The sequence below is a fragment of the Clytia hemisphaerica genome, unplaced genomic scaffold (assembly GCF_902728285.1).
Source record: "Clytia hemisphaerica strain Z4C2 unplaced genomic scaffold, Clytia hemisphaerica genome assembly, whole genome shotgun sequence".
NCBI lineage: Eukaryota > Metazoa > Cnidaria > Hydrozoa > Leptothecata > Clytiidae > Clytia > Clytia hemisphaerica.
The window spans coordinates 188,011-205,583 of NW_027104534.1; the positions used below are offsets into that span (position 1 = coordinate 188,011).

The 17,573-nt window shown below is 35.5% G+C and overlaps 3 protein-coding genes across 3 annotated transcripts; all 3 read left to right on the forward strand.

Moving 5' to 3' along the window:
* Positions 1-2,993: 2,993 nt before the first annotated feature.
* Positions 2,994-3,790, forward strand: LOC136822464 (DNA oxidative demethylase ALKBH2-like). The gene has a single exon (XM_067078729.1). The coding sequence runs from the start codon at positions 3,015-3,017 to the stop codon at positions 3,744-3,746; it is 732 nt and encodes a 243-aa protein (XP_066934830.1). The 5' UTR covers positions 2,994-3,014; the 3' UTR covers positions 3,747-3,790.
* Positions 3,791-4,636: 846 nt separating this feature from the next.
* LOC136822495 (uncharacterized) lies at positions 4,637-17,153 on the forward strand. The gene is made up of 4 exons (XM_067078762.1): positions 4,637-4,720; positions 14,172-15,384; positions 15,690-15,793; positions 17,086-17,153. Exons 2-4 carry the CDS (start codon positions 14,198-14,200, stop codon positions 17,151-17,153), a joined length of 1,359 nt encoding a protein of 452 aa, XP_066934863.1. The 5' UTR covers positions 4,637-4,720; positions 14,172-14,197.
* Positions 8,960-12,691, forward strand: LOC136822476 (KS1 protein-like). Its single transcript, XM_067078741.1, has 5 exons — positions 8,960-9,041; positions 9,974-10,023; positions 10,508-10,654; positions 11,365-11,454; positions 11,787-12,691. Exons 2-5 carry the CDS (start codon positions 9,981-9,983, stop codon positions 12,122-12,124), a joined length of 618 nt encoding a protein of 205 aa, XP_066934842.1. The 5' UTR covers positions 8,960-9,041; positions 9,974-9,980; the 3' UTR covers positions 12,125-12,691.
* Positions 17,154-17,573: the final 420 nt, after the last annotated feature.

A 17,573-nucleotide genomic window follows, 5' to 3' on the forward strand; every position in this document is an offset into this window, starting at 1 on the left:
ATCATCTTTAAGCTTTTATACTATTTATTTGCAAGTATAATGTTAAAAGAAGTCTTATATATCAACTTTGCAAACAGGATTGTTAGTTTTGAGCAATCGCATTTAGTCCGTACCACTTTCGTTTTCATTTTTTTCCGAGAAATGGAAGAGGGTGTTGATACAGTCGGATTTTGTAACTTCTTAGACACTGTAAGCTTTGCAAATATTTATCGTTCTCTATTTTGTTTATGTAGCAGTAGTTTTTTTCGTCAGCTTGTTCTTTGTACTGTATCCAGTCACCAGCAGACCAGTGGGCAGTGTCCAGTGCCCCAGTCCAGTGCCAGTCTTTTTTCTCATTTTTCCGTGTTATTCTCTTTTAAGCCAGGCTCGAAACGGTGCACAGTAGGGCTGAATATATTCGAAGTGAGGCAGTAATTACTTTTGGCGTATTGGCGTAAAGAGGGGACTGACATGCGTCTTCTAATTTCGACATAGCTGTCAGCTGTAGGCTGAATATAAAATCAAACATAAACGAATACATACCAAATTTATCAATCAATCACTCATATAATATGAGAAATGTGAAGTGTTATTACTTATATTTGAAAAGAAAACTTTAACGACGTAGTAATCACTAAAAAACTAATTAGCATGCTTTCAACGAAGATGCCCAAATCACAACACTGCAACAACATTCTGCACGAGAGGAATTTTTTAGTATAGAGCTTTTTACAGTGAACCGAAAATAATTAAAATAACCCAGTTTCCTTATGAATTTGAAAAGGGCCTGGGCGGGTGTGCTAGGTGCAGCGCCTAGAAGTTTAATGCGGCCTCTTAGCGCCTAGAGCGCGTGCTTGCAATAAACAATAAGGACAGGGAAACCAGGTCGACTAAGCCAGTGAGGCTGGAACTTCGATTTTTGAGGATTACGATTTTACCAGTTTTTTAGCGATTTTTGCCTCGCTAACCCGAATCTTGCAACCTCTTTACCTTAAGGAAGATGGAAATTAGAGTTTTTCAGCGTCCCGAAAAAAATGCATAGCAGAAATTTTTTCATCTTCACATGATCAATTCTCAACAACAAAATACATCTTTTGGTCTTTGGGTTTGTTTCTGACGTTTTTCCTTCAAAGAATATCAATCACTTTCCTTTTCCCCTTGAGCGCGCGAGAAATAAATTTCTATTTCTATTATGGTTGAGTTACAGGAGGCTCTGGGAGCCCATTCTCGTAACTATAGATGCTTTGAGTAAGCATCACCGTCAGCACCTTGAACTGACTACCTAATTCCCCTCACATGGCATGGGTTGACCCGGGCGAAGGTTTGTTCACTTGTCAAATGAACCGTTGTGAGTGGGAATCGAACCTTGGTCGCCTGTACAGGAATCAAGGTTGATGTCCACTATACCACAACGCCTTTTATACCACAACGTCTTTTAAAATGATTAGCTCACGTTTCCGTGCAGGCGAGTAAAGATGAGGCGGAAATCTTGCACTGAGGGTGCTACTTAGTTTCCACCCTATTTTGCTCCCACGATGGAATGGTCCAAAACAGGGTGTATTCCAAATGATAAACTATGTCGTTCTGTAAGTGTTTATTTTCTAAGAGATACATATAGTATAGACTTTTTTTTAAAGAGGCAGCCATGTTGAATAATTATGTACTCCAGCATAAAAACAATGATACAGCCATGCATAATTTTTAAATTATGCATGATACAGTAGCCTCCCTGCAATTTCGCTGTTAAGCATGCAAGCAAACGTTTTATTGACCTAGATCTCAGTTTTAACAAATAACAATCTGGTGTGGACTTTGCATCATTTCCACACTGGCTTGTAAGAACAAACTAAGGCTTCCATGGCCGAAAAATTAAGAAAAAGTGAAGAACATTATGTGTTTGTCATTTACTACATAAAGCAGGGATTTTTTAACATACTTCATCACTACAATTACAAATACTTTTTTTAGAAATTGAAATTAATAGGTTCTTATAGTCATTAGGCTGATGGTTGGCAGAGGGTTTTGTATACAAGCCCTTTTTTCAAAAACTATATAAAACTTTAGATAAAACTTACTCTCCCATTCTGTGGCTTAGTTTGGTGTTTTTCATTATGTCAGAACCGATTTTATATTACTCTTGGCTAGTTGGCGGATGCTCAGCTAGTTGGCGGACAATTTTTAGAGAAAAAAAATCATAATCAATTTTGGTTGAGGGGTAAAATATTCAACTGATAAGATAGAGGACTCTCTTAGCTGTTCAAAACTAGTCTTTTCTTTCACTCACAAAAAATACTCTTATCAGAATCAGACTTTATGTGAGATATGGTCATTTTTGAAAAAAAAATTTGTTTTGTTCTTTTTTTCTTTTTTCATTTTTCTGTTTATTTTTTGTCAAAAAGGCGGTTATGGAATGTCTTCATTTGAAGTGACTTCAGTGCACATATATCTAGGTTTCCAACATTTGACGACACTGGAATAGTCCCAATCATTTTCTGGCGCAAAAGTCGTCTGCCATCATTGTCGTCGTCCCATCAGTATAGCCCTAACTCTTCATATAAAATTCACGGGAAACAATGCTGCACACAAGCACTTAAGCTAAAGTGAAATTTAGAACAGCAATAGATAATGCAAATTATAGCTTTATTGTTATAATCCAGTCACCTGATTTACTAGTACTTTACTGACCAGAATCTATTAGAGAGTTTTGTTTTAATGCTTGATAACAGAATCAACTGCTCAACCTATTTTAAATGAGATATCATGACTGGAAAACTTTTTATTATTGTTCTAGTCTCATTTCTTATCTTTCTCTTTTGGCACTTAAGAGTCCTATTTTTGCCATTTTTCCTATTTTCTTATTACACCAATCTTCAGTTAGGTCAGCATGTAGCTTCTCTTAATTTTGTAGTTTGATTGAAAGTTTCTTTGTGAATGATAAAATCTAATCCTTATTCTGTGTTTAGTCTTGCCAAATTGTTACTGATATTTAATTCCCCTATTTTGATTATAGTTCTTATATATTTAATCGCTGAAAAATGGAGCAGAAAAAGAGGAAACAATCATTCATTTTGGTAGAAGATCATAGAACTTGTGATCAAACTGCAGCTAAGAAGAAAAAAGAAGAAAAATATGAACTTGTTTTTTTACTAAATCTAACTCTTATAGAAATGAAAAATAGAGGACTTAATATAAAATATGGTGTTGTGTTCAGCAAAACGACTGCCGACTTTATTTATAAAAATTTAGAAAGAGAAATTGAATATGATAAAATCAGTCAAGTGAAAATTTTCGGGAAAACATTTGATGTGCCAAGAAAACAAAAAGCATACGGAGATGATGGACTAACATACACATTTTCAAATGTAACTGTACCCGCAGCACCATGGCTTCCTATCCTTAAACAACTCAAAGATATTGTGAGTGATTTATTGAATTGTAATTTTAATTTTGTTTTGGTTAATCGGTATAAAGATGGTCAAGATTATATGGGAGAGCACCAAGATAATGAAAAGGATCTTGATAACAATGCACCAATAGCTTCATTAAGTCTTGGTCAAAACAGAGAATTTGTATTTCGTCATAAAGACTTGAAAAATGGTACAGTCAAAGATAGTACTTTGAAGCATAAAATGATGCTTGAACATGGAAGTTTGCTTGTTATGAATAACCCAACAAATGATTTTTGGTATCATGGTTTACCAAAGAGATCAATATCTACATGTCCTAATCCAAGGATTAATTTAACGTTTAGAAAAATGGTTATTTGACTATTTTATATTTTTCAATTTGTCTAAATTCCTTTTTAGTTAGGGTTGGCCTATTAAAGATTCATGACATTTAGATAGATAATTGTGGAGATGATTATTATAATGAACTGTCATCAGTAACTTAATTTTACAGAATTTTAAAAGCTGACTGTCTAAATTCCTTTTTAGTTAGGATAGGCCTAATAAAGATTCATGACATTTAGATCGATGATTGTGGAGATGATTATTATAATGAACTGTCATCAGTAACTTTATTTTACAGAATTTTAAAAGCTGATTGAGTGGATCAATTTTTGATTTTTGATGGTAAAGTATTCCCTCTACTAGTCTACCCCGTAGCATGAAGGTAGAGCACCCAGCTACTGTTTGCAAGGTGTGTTCGTTCCCCAGCCGGGTCATACCAAAGATTCCCAAAATTTACCTAATGCCTCTCTGCTTGATGTTCAGCAATTACAGAGACGGATCTAGGGTAAGTGGAGAAATCCAGGGAAAGTAGTGGCGCCCTCCCCTACCTTCGGGTAGATAAATAGAGAAAAGGGAGCCTTCGCATCGCCCTCGGCTGCGGTCGCTAACTTACTTACTTTACTACTCTACCCCTGCTTAATTTTTTATTATTATTTAAAGAAATTTAAAGAAAAAGTAAGAAAAAAAACGAGCTAGCATGAAAAAGAAACCATACAGACTTGAAATGCATATAAGTACATACATTCCACCTCAACGAGGAAACAATGAATGAAAAAGATGGATATATATGTAAAAATATATATCTAACGCTTGGAAATGGAGGTAAGCTGTCTCGATAGAAATAACTCTTGCTGTCTTTTTTTCTTCTAATTTTCCAGAAAATTTTGGGTGAAACTCCCTTGGCTGTTTCTTTGTTTCATAGATATATCAATTTAAGTCGTATCGGTGAGACGCACCAGAGCCAGTATGATATCGCGATGCCGTTGCTGGAAGAGCTTCAATCTTCTATGGTAAGATAATTTTTTTGTACCTCATTTTTTAATAATTATGTAAATTGGGTCAAAGTAAAAGTCAAAGCCTGTTCTTAAAAGTAAGGAAAAAACTCGACTCGATGATCAAGTATGCTCTCATAGTCCCTCTACATTCTTTTGAATTCAATGGAAAGAAGTCATTAAACGCTTTAATGGAATAAATTTTCGAGGGGATTAAATTTTGCGGTTGAGCTCATCCGCGAAATTTTAAGGGCTCTGACCATAGCAAAAAATAAATAGTTTTCGAAATTATTCTATCAAGAGTAATTAGCAATTTAATTACAAAAATGACGTTATGAACCTTTAAAAGACGTTAATAAAATGTTATAATTACCCTCTTTTACAAAAAGTGCTTAGTTTTAATGAGTAATTGGGCCTTGGGGTACCCCCAACGGTCGCTTGAGGTTCCGCCCCTTAACATAAATGTTTTTTACGTTTTTTCGAAGCATTTCGTTATAAAAAATGGGATGGGGCATGGTCAGATGGTCCCGCTTGCTGAAAAATCGAAAAATTTCGAGAAAACCTCATTTTCGCCCCATTATGATGACGTCACAGAAATAAGAATCCTCAAAGTTGAAATACTTGTCTTAATCAAACTTTTTTATTGCAATTTTTATATTCAAGAATAGTTGGCCTAACAGAAAATATTTAACATGCATGCCATGGTTTTGTTGTTTACATCAGTCAGAAAAAATCATTTTATACACAACAAATATATAAGCAAGTAATTTATAAGCAAGTGTCTGCCCCTTGGTCAGGCTCGTGTATGCTTAAGCTTTTAAAGCATCCACGCAGAGTCTATGTGCTTACGAATTCAAATGCTTACAATTCACCCAGAGCCAAATTTTTGGAAAATCTCAGAAATTTTGTAAACATTTCATTCAAAAAAGGTTCAGATTTGGGGACCAGTAGAATGTGGCTAATTGTGGAAGGTTTATTTTTTTATTTGAAGACCACTTCTAAATCCCCTCTAAATCTTTTAGAACAGAAAAAATTGACTAGAAAAATATTGTAGGCTAGCATATATGCTTACGTTATGCTTAGGAAATCTGCAAATTTGAGCCTTCATATATGCTTATAAGCGTTATGCTTATAAAAAACATGTATGCATGTAGATCCCTTAAGATTTCGCGGGGATTTAATCATTCGAGCTACTTTAACAAAGCTACTTTCCTCGAATCAATAGTATCTTCCTTTATCGAGAAGAGCACTCCTTTGCACTTGTTTAAAAATTATTTAGAACAAGAAGGTTGGTACCCTTTTTTATTATAAGAGCCAGTAAATTTTTGCTGAGGCTTGGCTGTTCTTATTATTTTGGCACTTTGAACCTGAAATTGTTCTTTTTTATTGAACTTGAATTTTAGGCCTTACATCCTATTTCTGCTACTTTGAATTTTAAATCGCTTGAAATTCAGCGATTCCAGGGTTAACATTGTTCTTAAATTTATTTTACCGTTAGGCGGGTTCGCACCCTCAGGGTTCCTATGGATTGTTTTTCAATAAAAAAGAGTGTACAATTGTAGGCAAAAGGTCTGAAGACTTTTCAAAAAATTTCCCAAAGGTACCAAAAACAGCCTTTTTCACACTTTTCCCAAAATGAACCACAAGAGCGGTTATTTCATAGAAAGTATCCTAACGACTTTAGTCTATGATATTTGGACAAATGACTGATCAAATAAAAAACCATTAGCTCCAGTTGGCTCTGGTAAAAATGGGTTTTCAGAGCTTTTTGAATGGATTTTCGTAGTCCATGATTATACTGGCAGGACTTTTACAACAAAAAAGTATCCACTAATAGCTTTTGCAGATCACTTGGAGCTCCTGTGCCTGCGCTAGAAAACGCGAAATATCTTTCTCTTTTCTTGAGATTTGTGACTTGTCCAATTGTATTGATAAAATACTTTATCCAGGCTCAGGACCCTATTGTTTTTCTATTCTATTAAAAAGCTTACTTATTTTTAATTGCCTTAAAAGATTTACAAAGAGGAATAGTAAAAATCTTAAGAAATTTTCAACTTTAATCCTTTTCATCTGCAGCTTTAATCCTTTTCACAGAATTTGGTGTGTTGTTTCCTTCTTCACAAGTCATTAGTACGCATTAATTATATCATAATTCTTTCATTACCCAGCTGGCACACAACGTTATTTTAACGTTTGTCTAACGTTCAAAACGTTCATATTACGTTAGATGAACGTTGAAACAACGTCGTGTGCTAGCTGGGTATGCCATAATCTATTCTACCTAGACTTTCTTAAAGAATTCGAGACGTGTCTAAAAGCGTTTAAAGTTGTAAAATGGATTTATCATAATAACTCGTAATAACCCTAGTGTCGTTTGAGATAATCTTCAATTTGATTATAATATTAATCTCATAACCGATCACCATTAGCATTACAAAGGCATATGGATTATCTGAAAGGCTTTTGCTTTTCCAATCCAATTCCAATTCGAGTGCTGGGTACTACAATTCGGTGCATCTGATTGGCTTGTTGTTTTTTTTAATTGATTTCCCTGTAAGAGAATTTCTGCTTTGCTAAATATGAGGTTCTGCCGTTTTTCCCATTTCACTTTACCGTGAAACTAGTGAAACAGCTTAGAGGGGTCTTTTGGCTATAGATAGTACTTGAGAATCCGTGAAACTGGTGAAACAGCTTAGAGGGGTCTTTTGGCTATAGATATGTACATGAGAATCCGTGAAACTGGTGAAACTGGTGAAATAGCTTAGAGGGGTGTTTTGGCTATAGATAGTACTTGAGAATCCGTGAAACTGGTGAAAAAGTTTAGAGGGGTCTTTTGGCTATATGTACTTGAGAATCCGTGAAACAGCCTACAGGGTCTTTTGGCTATAGATAGTACTTGAGAATCCGTGAAACTGGTGAAACTAGTGAAACTAGTGAAACAGCTTAGAGGGGTCTTTCGACTATAGATATGTACTTGAGAATCCGATGTTTCGCGTGTATCGATTTCAATTCTTCTCGTTATACACCTGTGAGACAGATCACAGCCCCGGTGGTAGTTTTTCCCACAGTGGGGATGAAAATCTTTATCGGAATCCCTAGCAATTCTATTGTTCCCTGTTCAAAAGTTACAGTGGGGTTGTTTTTTTAGTGCAATTTTTTCCATTGAATTTCAAGTGGGGATAAAATAAAAGTCAATTTCCCAGTGGGGATGAACTTGTTGGGTATTTTTTCAACCGGGGATGAAATTTTGGGCGAGTTTTTCATTTGGGCTGGGGTGCCAGCCGGTCTGTGTTACACAGGGGTGTTGTTATCAAAACAAGTAATGCTTCTATTGTCTTGGCTTTCAATGCGAAAGCAATAGTGAATTACCAGAAAATTTCAATTTTTTACCCTCTGGACACGTGTTTTACCCAAAAGACAAGCATCAAATCGACCCCCTGGACATTAAAATTTACTATTCACTTATTCACTTATTCACCTCTGTACACCTCCTTCTCACAGACCCGGCAGGATTTTTTTCAGCCAGTGGGGATAAAAATTACGGACTGAATCTCGATGGGGATTGATATTCCCATATTTTTCATGGCATGGGAAAAATAGCATAATGTTTTTCAGTGGGAACAAAAATTAGAGGAAAATTTTCCACTGGGGACGATATTTTGGCCAATTTTTCTTGTTGAGAAATAGTCCTAGTGGGTCTGTGAGAAGATGGTGTCTCTATGATCTCATCGGGTTTTTTTCTGGAAAAGCTTCTTACCCAACTGCTTTATTTCTCTGGACGTTCGAGAAGTACTTTTGGCTTTCTTCATACAGCATTTCTAAAAAACTTTTATAATCAAGCGCTTGTATTATAAAATTTTCTTTGTAAGAGTGCTTTTGCGCGTACTTTGTGCAATGTATTATTATTAAAGTAGGCAGAGAGGTCTGCTTTGCTCAAAGACGGGTATTGGTTGCCTGAATAAGTCATTTTTGTTATTTAAAATTCGATGAATTTAAAAGTGAATTTCCCACTCAAAAGTCTACTTAAAACTTGAAGCAGGAAACCTAAAACAAGGAAATCATGATAATCATAATCTGGCACCCAATGAAATTTTAAATCTAATTATGAAATAGACGGCGCTTTTGGGTTTATCCCCGTCTAATCTTTTAACCCTGGTTAATTTACTGGTTATTTTGGTCAAAAACAAAGCTCTTTGTTGTCTAATTTGAAAAACAATGAAACGCAAAAAGTATAAGTACCCATCAAATTTTGTCAATTGGTCATTCAAAAGCAACCTTGGGGAAAAAGTGAACCAATACAGAGCACTGAAGAACAAAGGAACTAACTTGACTTTTTAAGGTAAGTAAATTGAAACTGTTTATATTGAACTATTTTGGATAAGCCGAAACCTACTAAACATTTTACAGTAGAGTCTCTTTAACTCGAACATCTTAACTCGAATGTTTATCATAAACTCGAACAAGTTTTCTCGCCCCTTTTGTTAACAATGCGTTATAAACCTTATTTCATAACTAAAACTTTCCTTGACTCGAATAAATATGTGAACCACGTGAGTGTTCGAGTTACGGAGACTCAACATATACATAGTGTCCTCCAGGGTTTGTTCCCCCCACCAAATTCTTGATTTTTTTAAATCTCCCCCCTCTTTTTTTCCCCCTATGACTTTTCAGTTTTTTAGTTCCCCCCCCCCCTCATTTTTGCTTTCCCCCCAGAAAATTCAGAAAATATCATTCCCCCCCCATATACCCGTATAAATTTCTCAAATTTCAACCTGACACAGACGTAAAATCTTGCTGCAAAAGGAATACTAAACAAAATAGAACGAAAATTGGTTAATTTTCGATCATGATCTAATCACATGATATCATGTGGACTGACCTTGGTTGCTGAAGATAAAATTTAAGTGATTTCACACTTCCCCCCACCACATTTTCCAACTATCGATGTTTTCCCCCTCTTTTTTTCCCCCCTTTACTATTCAAATTTTCATTTCCCCCCCTCACCCATTCAAAACTGGAAAATTGATTCCCCCCCCCTTTATAAAGGGGGGGGGAGGACACTATGATATATGAATTGACTCTTTCGGAAAATTTTTCATTGATATTTCCTATTAATTCTAAAATTTACTCCTTTGGGTGCTATTGATGCTAAAATTTTGAAGCCTGCTTTTTATTCTCATATGTACTTGAAGAGGTTTGAACCAACCATCATACTTTTCCCCATTGTCTATGTCCCCTGAGAGTTAATATTTTCTCTGTTTTATTCCACAGGAAGAAAATGAAGATCAGTTTGTTGGTTTTAGTGCTGGCAACTCTTGTAGGTTAGTAAAATATCAATCTCTATTTAGCTTACACATTTTTTATGTGGCTAAAATTTCAAAGCTTTAAAACAGGAGCAGCCCATATAAAGTTGTTGGACGGATTTTTCTAAACCATTTATTGGGCTATTCCATAAAAAAATATTTGTACCCCCTATACCCTATGTTGAGGAGGTCTTTTTTGGGAAAGGTTTTTTTAATTTTCAGGACCCCCTTGAATTTTTTTCCTCATTTCTGGACCACCCTGGATTTTCGACCTCGTTTTACTGACCACCCTGAATTTTTCACCCCATTTTACTGTATACCAGACCCCTTTGAATTTTTACTTTCCAGACAACCCTTGACAACACCTGTCACACCTTCGCAACATATTGAATAGACTATTTTCTGGAATAGCCCATCGGGATGGTAGTGTAATTTGAAGTGGTGTTTGTTTTTAAAATAAGTGTGTTTCTATGAACAAAAAACTGATTCATTTATTTTTCAGTTGCTGATCGAGCTTACCGAGATGATATTCGAGAGTTGAAAAAACTCGATCAAAACATTTTATACGACATGTTGAAAGATAAACGATTATACGATCATGTTGATTTTGATGACGAGACGAAAAAATTTCTAACCAGCCATTCTAAAGGTAAGTCGTCAGTAATTAAACTATTTATGATTCTGAGATCATGTTCAGACGTTACGGTTCCGTATCGCTCCGGTATGGTATTTGTTACGGATAGAAAGTGTTCGTACTGATTTTAGAACGTTTCCAAGCAATGAAATGGAGGAGTTCCGTTCCGATGTAAAAAGTGAAGCGAAACCGTTTCGATCTGTTGTGCCTGTACCGCCCTGCACAAGGGCGTTTTTCATGTCTTGAAAAAACTTGCCGCGTATCTTTAGCAATATAAACATTGAACCAAGCTATATCCGCGATTTATGACCGGAGGTTTTTTTGAAATTGGTACCCGCAAAGAAGCCATTCTTGTGTTAGAACTTTTCCTTAAGACAAACGGCGCTGCAGCACTAGTCTATGAAGTCTACAAGTAAAGGAAGAAGATCTAATAACTTCTAAATAACCTAAATAACTTCTTGAGTTCACAAAAAAGCTTCAACCGATGCAAAATAGAACAGATTTGCGCTGTCATTCGCCAAAATAAGTTCTCGCCAAAATTAAAAAGATCGTTCTCTCGCCAAATTAAGTTCTCGACAAAATTTAAAAAAAAATTGAATCGACCGTTCGTCAAAATTAGTTCTCGCCAAAAAAAGTTCCATTAAGGTATCTAGCCCATCTTCTGTCGAAAAGTGGCGTATATCTATCCAGTCATTAATGAAATATCATTTTTATTTTATTTTCAGACGAACTGCGAGATATAATGGATATGCTTTCAGCTGATGAAGATGAAGATGAAGACACTGGCGATGATAAAGAACTGGAGGAAGAAAAAGGTTAGAAATTGACCCCAACAAAATAATTTTAAGTACTTTAACTTTTTTGGTCATATTTTTTTGATGTTGCTTTTCTTTTACGCAATAAGCCTGGGAACCTGTTCTGGTCTGGTCTGTAAAATACACAAACAGGTGGCATTTTTTTGGGTCCTAGATTTAAATCCATTTTTTACCCCTAAACTATAATCATGCAAAATCTCGTACTTTTACGCCTTTGTGCACATATTTTACTCAACTAGACCGTACTACTTCTCTAAGGTCCCGAATAAATGTCCCCATCCGGTTATTCATTTTCAAAATTAAAACATTTTTTCTATCCTATTTTTATAAAGGATTAGGAGACAAAGAAATGGAGACTAGACCCAAAAGAAAGGAAACCTTGGATGAAAACAAAAAGGATAATGACAATGATGAGGATTTAGATGAAGTTTTAGCTGACGACGCTGACGATTTCGATGAAGAAGACGTACGACATTTACCTAAAGAACAACGTGATCCATGGTGGCGTGGACGTCGCCGACGACGATTTTGGAGAACAATTGCCAAACCGTTCAAACACGTTGGCAATTTCGTCAAAAAACATCACAAAAAGATTGTGAAAGGTGTGGTAGCTGCAGCTAAGTTGTGTAGACAAACCAGATGTCACCGTATGATTAGAGGTAAAAAATAAAATGGGTTACAAATAATTCCAAACCCCTTCAGTACCCTGCTTGCTCATCATATCTCAATGACGGTATACAGGGTTTTTTATAAGAAAATTCAACCTTATTGGATGTTCTTAACTTTTTTTATTTTTAAGCCTAAAAATATTCTTAATGCATCTTCTTATTTTCCCCATTTCGTGAGCATTTTTGTCCATTTTCCTTAGAAATCGGATGTTTTCTCAAAGTCCACAAAGCCTTAAAAATGTTCTTAACTTGTTCTTAACATTCTTGCTATCGAAGCCTTATGTTCTTATATAGTTTATTCTTATATAAAAAAAATCTCAATCAAAAGATCAAGCAACCCGTATTATTTAATTTTTATATGTGTAATTTTGAATATAAAATATAAGCTGTCAAAAGTCAAATAAGTCATAAAATTCTGAAATCGACTTTCGTTTGATTATGCTTATGTGAATGATAGCTTATTTCTTTGTGGGGAATACTTATAATCTTAAAAATTATTTTTTGATAAACTTTTGTATTTTTTACATTATTTACATTTTACTATTTTAGATAAAATGAATCTTTAACGGAAAACAATTTTTTCGTTTTTTTTACCCTGTATTGTCCCATGTTTGTCCCACGTTTGGTTAAATATGGCGAGAACTTATTGTATCGGCCTACTTCTCAAAATTCGCTAGATTTAGTTCCCACCTTGTTAGCAATATGGCCTTTTTTTCCCTAAAAATACCAATTTTAGGGGTGATTTCCAAAATCTTGAGAATATTTGTGTTTCACGGAATTTAATTTCGCGGATTTGTCAAAAATAACCGTAAAATTAAATTCTGCGAAACTTTCTTCCATCGAGATACTTTCAAATAATTACAAAATTGCAATTTTGCAAAATATTACGTCATGAATGTCCTGCGAATCTAAGAAACTTGAGACGTGAAGATTCTGTCAGCTCAGAAGCATAAATATTTTGATAAAGATCATAATCTGGATATTTCCTATATCGACCAATCAATAGTTTACAACTTTTCTCTATGAATGGAATAAATTAAGTGAAACAAACTTCTCCTTTTCTTTATCAAAATCAGGTTCATTTTCATGAAGAAAATCAATAACTTTTAATTAGATCAGCCCAAATCTTAATGTATCAAACAGTTTATTTCTGAGATTCTATTATTTAGTAAATCAACACAAAGGAACGGTTTCTTGCCCCTTTTATCGGAAAAAAAAATTGATTGGAAAAGCAAAAAATTTCGTAAACTTTCGAACCATGATTCATTGATAAACTTTAGGGAAATCATTTTGACGTTTTTACAGAATTTCATCTGATTTCGCGATTTATCTTTATTTATCTTTAGTTTTTTAAGTTGTTAACTTTTAATGTAAAAATTTTGAGGAGAGTAGGTAAGAAAATCCAATCTAGAGTAAATTGAAATTGTGAGGGGCCATTATTTCATCTTTTTTGGATGTGACGCATACCACAGAAAGTTGTAGAGAAAGTAGACGGAATGAAGCGATGGTGAATGAAATTTGAAGCTTTCGAGAATCTTCGGGTACAAAGTGGAGCAGACGCTCTTACATATCTGCTTTGCTCTCGAAGCTTGTAGTTCTTAAAAAGCCTTATATGCTTATCTACGTTAAAATAATAAAAAGAAACTATTTGGCGCTGTGTGGGCATTTCTCAGGCCAATATGGAATTGTATAATCTGGTATTAAGATTAAGAACCTTAACCCTTTGTGCGCGCTGTTTTTTTTTGAAACTAAAAACTTAAAGTGCCATAAAAGCTTGTAGCTTTTTATTTAGAAGATGGTTTTGGTACCATTGGAAAGCTATTTTTAAATTCTTTCTAAAACCATTCGGTTTATGCCCCTTTAAATCAAGTGGTCAGGAGCTATGGCCTCAAGTCTGAGACTCAGTATTTTGGCTTGTCTTTGACGCATATACGCGTTCCTCGTGGTCTAAGGGTTAATATCATAAATTGATTTGCTCGTATAACGGATTCCTTAACCAGGTAGATGTATAAGGTAAAGGTTTATCCTATGATTTCTCTTATATTTTAGAAAGATTTCAAGATACAAAGAAAGTTATGACCGAAATACAAGAGTTGATGAGTAATCGTGAATTGTTGGACCAAATCTCCAAAAGTGATAACGAATCTCCCTATCAAATGAAAGGCTCTAATCATCATCGGCCAATCGCTATACCACCTATAAAGAAAGTCTCAATTGAAGAGCAATCAATCTATGAGAGAAGTCCTCGGCCTGTTAAGGCCATAACGGTTGAGAGTGGCCGAAGCCCAAGGTTACGTAGAGCTGCCGAACGTAGTCCGACACGTACTATACGTGCTATTGATGGTGGCCGGCCGTCTCGCGATAACGGTACGAAATGCCCCCGGAATACGATTCGAGATGAAGGAGCTATAAAGAGCCCGTGTCTTTCTCATAAGGTGCTTCATAATAATCAAGCCACGGATGACAAACAAGCCGTTGCTTCACCGACGTCTTCAATATCATCGAAAACGTCCGTGGCGCGTAGCGATCGTCAACCGGACCAGATATACGGAACGAGTTTTCAGACGTTTCACACTCCGCCGAAGAAACAACGTTCCTTGAGACCACGGATTGAGGATGATATTTATGATGATATAGATATTCGAAAAACACCTAAATTGGTTGATCGAGTCCTTGTCAATAACAATACACCGGAAGATGACGTCATTGACTCGCCTTTCGAAATACCAGCTACTATAAAAGAACACGATGAACTTCTTGTAGATAAGACCCCAACTACAATAGATAAAGAAAGTATACATTTCACATTCTCAGATTCTAATGACAGTTTGGATAAATCACCAGAATGCTCCATGATGACGCCCCCGCCCCCGCCTTTGTTTGATATGGAAGGGCACGGTTGTAAATGTCCAAAAAAGCTACGCTGTATTGTAGAGACATTCTTCTTTTTATTCCTTGCGGCTTACGTCATCGCAACTCCTTACGTAATGTTTATCACATACGAAAATCTTCTTATCTCTGAAGAAAAACTTCAACTCATTGAAGTTCCTTTTTACAGCCACTTGAATAACGGAAAAGATAATTTGATCACATTATCTTCACAATATACTCACGATAACATCAATGAAAACACGAATAACACGCGTGCACAACAAAATCGTGTCGTGGTACGTGGTTTCAAGGAATACGAAGTAAACATCTTTTATAAGATCGATCAAGACATCGAAGAAATGAAATTGAAACTGGAAAATGCAAATCAAAGGTAAAGATGAAATTTTTGATAAGATCCCCATTGGATCGAGAAAAAAAATTAAACGCTTCAATCTTCTCTTCCTACGTTTAATGGTCTTTAATAGTATCCCGTTATGATTAATGCAACTGACTTTCTATAATTCGACCCAAACAGGGAAATCTACTCTGTTCGAACTACTTTTATAAGACTTTCTCTTTATGAAGCTTTATGAAGACTTTCCGGGAGGAAGTGTTCTTTGGGCAAATTTACGACTGTTTTCAGTTCCATCAAAACTCATAGCCGATTTAACATGACACATCTTTTATTATCTCCAGGCTACAGTTCATCCAGAATATGCGAACGGTCATCGGGAATGTCGATCAAATTATTGGCAAGAATGAGAACGAAGAAAAATGCATGTGTCTTAAAGATGTTAAAGGTTGGTCATCCACTTAAGTAACGGTGACCGGACGTTTCCCCGACGGACGTTTCCCCGACTGACGTTCGACAGACGTTTCCCCAATAGACAATGCCCTCCGACAGACAATGCCCCGATGGACGTTTCCCCAACCGGACATTTCCCCAACAGACTTTTCCCCGAACGGACGTTTCTCCGACTATAACTTTTGTTTTTCTTTAACTAACTACACGTACCCTGAGTATCATAGGTTACGTTTTCAAAGAAAATAGTAACCTATGAAGACAAATAATAGAAATTTTATCGCGCATTTGTCAATCTAATCACTGTAGAAAAAATCAAAGATGAAGAGCAGATATTACCATATTAATGTCTAGCAGGACTGTATCAGTATGCAGTTTACTATTTACGAATTCCCCAGAAACCTCCAAGTGTAGTTGAAATGAGTTTATTACGAAAGAAATCTTTTACATGATCCCCAAATGTATAACAGTAATTACTAAAATTTTAATTATGGAAATGTCACTCACTTTTAATTGAATCGAAATAATAGACAGACTGTATGTTATGATTCTCTATCACTGACTCTTTTTAAAAAGCATTGATGACTTTTTGTAAGTTGTGTTTTCAACGACGGGAATAAAAATATCGACTATGACGCTCATCCAAGATCTTGGATGGTCGTCATGGTTACTTTTGTCTTCGCTGATTGCGCGATGAATAGAATCTCGATTCGTCGGCACAGCGTAAATATATGATTTTGAGCTGTGCTTTTCACGCTTTTTTAAGAACACGAAGAGGCTGAAATGGCCAAAACCTAAGAACAGAGTAAGATCAAAGAGCCTCAAATTTCAGAAGTTCTTCTGTGAGCAAAGTTTGTGGATGGTCTTTCAACTACCAATAAGGGGATCAATCAGGCAAATGGTTGTAAAAGGACTTCCGCTTGTCAGGGTTTCTTTTTTGAGTTTCTGAAAATATCTGATAGGGTCACAACAGATGGTTATTGAAGAAGTAAAATATGAATGACATCTGGAGCACAGATTTATAAAGCCCGAAGAGCTAGATATCGTGCTTTAAGCCATCGCAGGAAAAGAAAAGTGAATATCGCAAGAAAGTTTCTATTATTTCCGAAAATCCTCGAAGCTTCTGATTGGTCAAGCACTGAAATTCTACTGTAATTTCACATAGGATTTCCTACCTGACCACGACACATTTTTGAGTAAAAGCACGACATCTAACCATTTGGGCTTTATAAATCTGTGAGCACCATCGTCCAATGTTTTCAATATTATCTTCTTTTTTTCACTTCACAGAATCGTGGAAAGAAAAGTTCAGTAAATTTACTTTCCCACTTCAAATCGACTCTAACACAAGTAAGTAGCTTAAAATTTCTTGCTGATATAGTGGTCTCTTATTTTGCTATTGTATTTGATGAGGTCCTGATACCATAGAATTAATTCTTGTTGCGAGGAGGCTCTTTCGACTCCACTGGAAAATATGACAATGTGAAAAAATATTCAAATGGTTGAAATCAAATCAGAAGGCTTCACATTATTGCTGAAATTTTTCGAATCATTTGTATCGAAAACTAAGGTGCTCTGAATTATCTTTTCAACGCGCTATGGTATTAATAAATTGCTAAAATTGAAGGTTGGAATCGAATTGGTTGAAAAAAAGCAATTAGTGCACGCTCAAAGCGAATGAACTTGATTTTGCTTAAAAGTGCACACATAGATATCATAGAAATTTATCTGCTCTTTTACAACCATTAAAAGTCTTTGAAATTCAAATTTTTTGTTTT